General features: G+C 33.5%; 1 protein-coding gene across 1 annotated transcript; it reads right to left on the bottom strand.

The window, feature by feature from the left end:
* Positions 1 to 1,096: 1,096 nt before the first annotated feature.
* On the bottom strand, positions 1,097 to 1,928 carry LOC139482911 (homeobox protein vent1-like). Its single transcript, XM_071266935.1, has one exon. The coding sequence runs from the start codon at positions 1,903 to 1,905 to the stop codon at positions 1,105 to 1,107; it is 801 nt and encodes a 266-aa protein (XP_071123036.1). The 5' UTR covers positions 1,906 to 1,928; the 3' UTR covers positions 1,097 to 1,104.
* Between the last annotated feature and the right edge of the window lie 6,052 nt (positions 1,929 to 7,980).

Genomic DNA, 7,980 nt, shown 5'->3' with positions numbered 1-7,980 from the left:
TCCTATGAGTACAAAATGTGCATCTTTCACTCTCAATGTGTTACAGTAAATTCAAGTCACAACTTTGGACATATTTAAGTGGCATAAAATTTGATATACTGGTTGCTCAATGATTTTGATCGTAAATTTGTTCATGCACACATTAATATAGTATATTCATCCAGATCAGCCGTAAAGATTTTGATTCTATCTTTCTTTTACTTCAAATTTTGTCAATTCAACAAATGCTTTTGTTCATGCACCATTTGAGACAAATGTGATGTTTCAAATCATTTCAACTATTAACAGAAGGAGCTGTATGGTAAATGCTTGAGCTAACCGTTCTATAATCAAACCAAGGAAGCCAACCAAACCTTTAAACTACGTGCAATAGAAAATACAGCAGTGTACAGAAGGGATCATATAAAATCTTCTCACTTATTATGTGACGAATAACGAAAAGCACAACCACGTGTGTCTATGGTATATGTACAGACTGACTGGTTGGTTTTATATAAATTTATGGTTATTTTTTAAAGGATTTTCTTGTATCACTCAATATGTTTGTCATTGAAACTACAATTTACGAAGTTTGGTTGCTGTTCTGAACATTTGGTCGAACGTTAGAAGTTAATACCTTATATATATTCTGTCTATGAATATTGATATGATAGAGAAACAGAGAGCCAAAGAACTCCTTAAAAAGAAAAACCTAATATTGTAAGGGGTCCGAGGTCAATCTTATTAATAAGATTAACCAAACTAGATGAACCATATAGAACATCTACTATAAATATATACACGGTATACGCAGACACAATATGATGTCTTTGAAAGTCTTTTTCAAATGTGTGGGGTTTTTTTCTGAAAAGAAAGGAATATCATAGAATAGACTATCGTTTCTTTTGTGTGTTTGATTTTTTTTTTATAAAACAAGTGTGGACACAGATCAGTGTGGATAGTATTTGGATGTTTGATTTATAAAAACAATATAAGTTCGGTAAAGTATTTTCATGTTTATCATTACACAATAACATTTTAACAATATCCATAACAATAATAAATAAAAACAAGCATATAACATGTCTACAGACAAATATCATTTAAGTCATAGTTATTGTTGTATCATACTCTGTGTTGTTCTGCTAGCGGAGGAGAAAGTCCAGTATAAACTGGTCGGCTGTATTCTGGATACATAACGGGCGACATCGTACCGTATCCATACATAAGTGACATCGGATCATAAAACTGTGTTGAAGGTGATCCTGGATACTGATGTTGGTAGCTAAAGTATCCAGGAAGTGTAGGTGGAACTTGTGCTGTCGTCACTGAAACGTGTGTACCATGTGATATCTTCTGCAATTCTGTTGTTCCAAGTTTCTGTAGGCGTTTTTCTTTCATTCTACGATTCTGGAACCATGTTTTAACTTGTTGTTGACTAAGCTTCAGTCTTTTAGCCAGAATCGGTCTGTCTTCTATCGGTAGAAATCTGTTCGTTAAGAAACATTGTTCTAATTCTGTAATCTGTTTTGCCGTAAACATACATCTCGCCTTTTTACTTGGTTTGTCTTGTATCTCAGTAGTGTCGTCAGAGATTGACGAAAGACTGTCTGTTGATTTGGTTTCAGATGATTCCAGGCTGCTATCGGCTGAGAATATTGAATCGTCTTCTCTTTTTCTTTTAAATTGTCGCTCTAAGTTTGGGTTGGCGAGCGGTAGCGAAATAGGAGTACTGGTCATTGGTTGGACAGTGGCTTGTAACTTCACTGGCGTATTCTCTTGTTGAAAATTGACGATTCTCTGGAATTTAGCGTATATGCTGCCGACATGTTTGGACTGGTCCGAACTGGTACCTCTGCTACTCTTAGCAAGCTCGTCGATGCTGAAAGACATCTTAACAGGTTTCTGTACTGTGACAAGACTCATGTTGAGGGATTGTTGTCAAATGTGAATTGTTGATAGAAAACTTGAGAATGAGCGAACAGTGTCATGGGCAGTATATATACCTGATGTTAAGAGCACTCATCGCGTTAACAAATTACTTATCAAAACAATCTAAGCTTCTACTGTTTAAAGATACAGTTTGATAATTAGCAATGAAAACCTATTTGTTTCTCAATCTACCAATTTGAGCAACCATGATTGCCGAAGCCATTGCTAAGTATAATGTTTTAATGTAATTAACATGATTAATTAGTATCTTTATTGCTACGTAATTGTTATAATCGCTTTGACAATACTTAGATGGCACCTTTTTAAACATGTCGTCACCCAAGCTAAGTGCTGTAATTAGAAACACCAATTAAAACTAAACTAATGAAATTCATTAATGAAGATTGCAATTTGATTAAAACATCGGCGATAACAAACTGATCGAAAAGGTATGAAAATTAACAACAATATATAAATTATCTACTACACTCAATATTGAAATACATGAGCATTAAGATCATAGTGAAATAACGTAAATAAAAGACAATAGAGATTTAAACAAACATTACTAAAAAGAATATAATATATGGTTTATAACTTTATAATAAAAATGCAACGAAAACACCCTTTTGGGGTAATTTTTTAATTCGAAAATATTATAAGTATCTGACGGAATATATTCTTACAACGTATGAATTTGTTTTTTTATATATATATTTCAAACTTGTATATATTATAACGAACTGAAAGTGCTGTTTTAAAATGTCGCTATGTTATAATGGCAGCAGTCCTTTTGCGCCAATTACTGTTTTTCAGGGGTATCATTTGCGCCAAATTTTGTTTTCAAAATGTACCATTTGCCCCAATTTATCTGTACACATTTCTATCATAAAAATTAATGATTAAAATGTATTCTTATAATATGTTTGGCTTAAAAAGTATCATATGATCGGAGATATTTCCCCATGAAGATGAGCATCTGCAGAGAAATGACGTGAAATGTAGTAGACAGTCCATGTACAGAGAGAGAAGAAAACTTATTGCTTTGCTGAATATTTAATACACGATATGCCAAAAGAGAAGAAAATATAAGCTTTTGTTGATTATGTTTTACCCACATACGTTGATCATGACACAGTGCTTTGCTCCCACCAACGTATGGGCTGAAACTCTATCTACCGCAAGATGTACTAGTAATTGAGCAGAAGCATTCCACGGGGAATTATTGTGAACTGTTTTATACATTTCATCCTTCAATGTTTGTCTTTTTGGACAATAAAGTGAAGTTACAAGCTACATTGCACCGAGTACCCAAATTGCACCTATTCAACATAAACAGCTGAGCAATTCTTAAAAGTGTTTTCTTTGAGACTAAACAACTTGTATTTTGATTTTTTGACATTATACACGTCTTACAAAATAGGTGAATATATTCAAATATACACTAAACGTTCACAGTATATATCAACAGATGAAGCTTTCAATGGAAAAGAAAAATGTACGAACACGCCGCCATGCGACGTTCAAAAAAGTCATCATTTAACATGAACAAAAAAAGTATGTTACAGGCATCCATTTCTTAAAAAATGAATGGTGAGCATGTTCGAATGTCAAATTGCTCTAAATATTTGAAAAAATAAAACAAAACATCTGTTATTCGATTTTTAATGATGTGAATTTAAGCATGGATGATTTTGGTACTCCTCATTACGGAATCATGGATAGTTTGGAGGTCGATTCAAACCCATTTTTCTATGAATCATTATGGATTAAAAATCAAATAGGTGTACCTATATAATAAAGAAGGATATGGCTACAAAATAAACACAGAATGGAAATTTTTGTCTTGATCATAAAAAAAACGTAGGTGAAAAATCTGTCAAAATAGGTGCAATTTGGGTACACTCGCGTTATATACATTAAACTAGGAAGTACCCATGCAACAGAAGTAAGAAGAAAGATTGTTTCAGAAAAGGAAACAATAATTTGCCGTGTAAACTGCCGGTTCCAAGTCCGAATAAAGGTGGAGGGAAGTCATTTTTCTTCTAATTTGCGCAATCGTATGTTTTATTTCTGGCGCTATTGATACCATGTAATTTTAAAACAGGTGGCGCAAACGTAGAGAAAAAAAGTTGTGGCGCATAAGGGCGCAGTTTTGGCGTAAACGGATCTCTCCCGTTATAATGATGTAACTTTGACAAATAAATTTAAAAAAATCATTTTTATGATAAGAAAAAAAAGAAAAAGAAAAAAACTTTTTCTTCAGATGCTAATGGGTCTTCAATGTAGCGAGAATTCCCGCACCCGTAAACTATATTGATAACTCACTACGATATATCTGTTCAATATCACAAAAACTCACAACCTTATTGACGTATACTCCACATCTTCTTTTGTTCTTAAACCTTTTTGACGCATACCCAACCAGGGTTGGCAAAGTATTACCCGCCTGGGATTTCCCGAGGGAAAAACACGGGTTTTCCCGGGCTAGGCAATACTACCAGACATTAGGAATACTGGGCATTACTGGGCAGTATGATTTTTTAAGTTTATTTTAACACAAAGTAGTAAAGTCTTTGTGTCGTTTCTCAGTAGTATTACAGCTAAATATATACTTTTTATAAAGATAACCATTGACAGTCATTTCTAAAAGAATGAAAAATTCAATTTCATTCCCTTCTATGTAGGCAGAATACAAGATTTGCACATTTAAGGAAACCTTGTTAATTACCAAGCATTGTTTCAATAATCCATACTTTGAAGAAAAAAAAACGTATTGCAATGTTGAAGTGAATTGTTAATTTCAAGTGTTATACATTCATATTGCTAAATAAACACACCAAGGGGTCATGCCATAAACACTTATAGAATTGAAAGGGCTGATTATTGTTACATAAACAAATCTGCATTCTAATCTGAATAACTACTTACTAATTAGTTACAGTACACATAAACATTATTAAAATGTAATTTTTCTTACATGTAATTGTTAGTTATATTCATTTAAAAAATAAATTTTGCTTTATATTTACAGTTTTACCAATCAAGACAAACATAAAAGGTTATTTATATCTTAAATGTATAACAATGATGTTTGATCACTGAATCCTATATAAAATTCAGATCAGTATTTTATATTACCCAGTATTGTCCAGTATTACCCACTTAAACCCAGTAAAACCCGGGTTTTCCTAGTATTTCCCACTGGGCTGGGCAATACTCATAAAACCCGGTTTTTTGCCAACCCTGTACCCAACACCTCCTTTTCCTCATAAACCAAAGTGACGTATACCCCACATCTCTTTTTGTTCATAAACCAAAGTGACGTATACTCCACATCTCCTTTTGTTCTTTAACCAAACTGACGTAAACCCCACATCTCCTTTTGTTCATTTACCAAAGTGACGTATACCCCACACCTCCTTTTGATCAAAAACCTTATTGACGTATACCCACATCTCCTTTTGTTCAATAACCAAAGTGACGTATACCCCACATCTCCTTTTGTTCATTAACCAAAGTGACGTATACCCCACACCTCCTTTTGATCAAAAACCTTATTAACGTATACCCACATCTCCTTTTGTTCAATAACCAAAGTGACGTATACCCCACATCTCCTTTTGTTCATTAACCAAGGTGACGTATATCCCACATCTCCTTTTGTTCAATAACCAAAGTGACGTATACCCCACATCTCCTTTTGTTCTTTAACCAAAGTCACGTATGACCCACATCTCCTTTTGTTCATTAACCAAAGTGACGTATACCCCACATCTCATTTGGTTCATTAACCAAAGTGACGTATACCTCACATCTCCTTTCGTTCATTTACCAAAGTGACGTATACCCCACACCTCCTTTTGATCAAAAACCATATTAACGTATACCCCACGCCTCCTTTTGATCAAAAACACAATAAACGTATACCCCCACACCTCCTTTTGATCAAAAACCTTATTGACGTATACTCCATATCTCCTTTTGTCCATTAACGTTGTTGACGTATACTCCACATCTCCTTTTGTTCATAAACATTAAAGACGTATACTCCACTTCTCCTATTGTAAATAAACCTTATAGACGTATACCCAACATCACCTTTTGTCCATAAACCTTATTGACGTATATCCCACATCTCTTTCTGTTCATACACATTATAGACGTATACTTCACTTGTCCTATTGTTAATAAACTTTATTGACGTATACCCTACATCTCCTTTTGTTTTTAAACCTTATAGACGTATACCCCACATCTCCTTTTGTTCATAAACATTAAAGACGTATACTCCACTTCTCCTATTGTAAATAAACCTTATAGACGTATACCCAACATCACCTTTTGTTCATAAACCTTATTGACGTATACCCCACATCTCCTTTTGTTTATTAACCGTATTGTCGTATACTCAACATCTCCTTTTGTTTATTAACCGTATTGACGTATATCCCAGATTTCATTTTGTTAATTAACTGTATTGACGTTTACCTACCATCTCATTTGTTTATTAAGCATATTGACGTATACCCCATATCTCCTTTTTTTATTATTCGTATTGATGTAAACCCCATGAACCGTATTGACGTAAACCCCATTAACCGTATTGACGTAAACCCCACGTCTCATTTTGTTTATTAACCTATTGACGTATACCCTACATCTCCTTTTGTTTATTAACCGTATTGACGTATACCCTAGATTTCATTTTGTTAATTAACTGTATTGACGTTTACCTACCATCTCATTTGTTTATTAACTGTATTGACGTATACCCCACATCTAATTCTGTTTAATAACTGTATTGACGTATATACCACATCTCATTTTGTTTATTAACCGTATTGACGTATACCCCACATCTCCTTTTGTTTATTAACTGTATTGACGTTTACCTCACATCTCATTTTGTTTATTAACCGTATTGACTTATACCCCACATATAATTCTGTTTAATAACTGTATTGACGTATACACCACATTTCATTTTGTTTATTAACCGTTTTGACGTATACCCCACATCTAATTCTGTTTAATAACCGTATTGACGTATACCCCACGTCTCGTTTTGTTTATTAACCGTATTGACGTTTACCCTACAGCTCATTTTGTTAATTAACCGTATTGACGTAGACCAAACGTCCAATTTTGTTTATTAATTTTATTGACGTATACCTTATATCTCATTTGTTTATTAACCGTATTGACGTATACCCAAACATCTAATTATGTTTATTAACTGTACTGACGTATACCCAACATCTCATTTTGATTATTAACCGTATCGACATATACCCTACATCTCATTTTGTTTATTAACTTTTTTGACGTATACCCTAAATCTAATTTTGCTTAATAACCGTATTGTCGTATATCCCACACCTCCCTTTGATCATAAACCTCATTGACGTATACACCACAACTTCTTTTGTTCATAAACCATACTGACGGGTGACCCACACCGTTTGACCACTACGCCATTGACGTATACCCTAAATTCTTTGATATTATAAATATAACTGACGTATGCCCCATACCTATTGTTCATAAATTTTATTGACGTAAACACCAAATCTCGTTTTCGTCGTAAACGTTATATACCCCATATCTCCTTTTGTTCATTCCACATCTCTTATTGTTCATAAACCTTATTGACTTTTACTTTACATTTCTTTTTTTTTATTTAAAAAATCTTATTGACGTATACTCCACATCTCTTTTTATTCATAATCCTCATTGACGTATACCTGTAATATCTTTTTGATCATAATCCTCGTTGATGTAAACCCCACAACTCTTTTTGTTCATAGAGCTTGTTGACGTATACACCACATCTCTTTTTGTTCATAGTGTTGACGTATACACCACATCTCGTTTTCGTCGTAAACGTTATATACCCCATATCTCCTTTTGTTCATTCCACATCTCTTTTTGTTCATAAACCTTATTGACTTTTACTTTACATTTCTTTTTTTTATTAAAAATCTTATTGACGCATACTCCATATCTCTTTTTATTCATAATCCTCATTGACGTATACCTGTAATATCTTTTTGATCATAATCCTCG

The sequence above is a fragment of the Mytilus edulis genome, chromosome 7 (assembly GCF_963676685.1).
Source record: "Mytilus edulis chromosome 7, xbMytEdul2.2, whole genome shotgun sequence".
Classification (NCBI taxonomy): Eukaryota; Metazoa; Mollusca; class Bivalvia; order Mytilida; family Mytilidae; genus Mytilus; species Mytilus edulis.
Note: the sequence above shows the minus strand (reverse complement) of the source record. Positions and strands in the feature narration are given on the sequence as shown.

What these genes read in the sequence shown, in the direction of transcription:
- LOC139482911 (XM_071266935.1), bottom strand. Translation starts at nt 1,905, where the DNA reads ATGAGTCTTGTCACAGTACAGAAACCTGTTAAGATGTCTTTCAGCATC.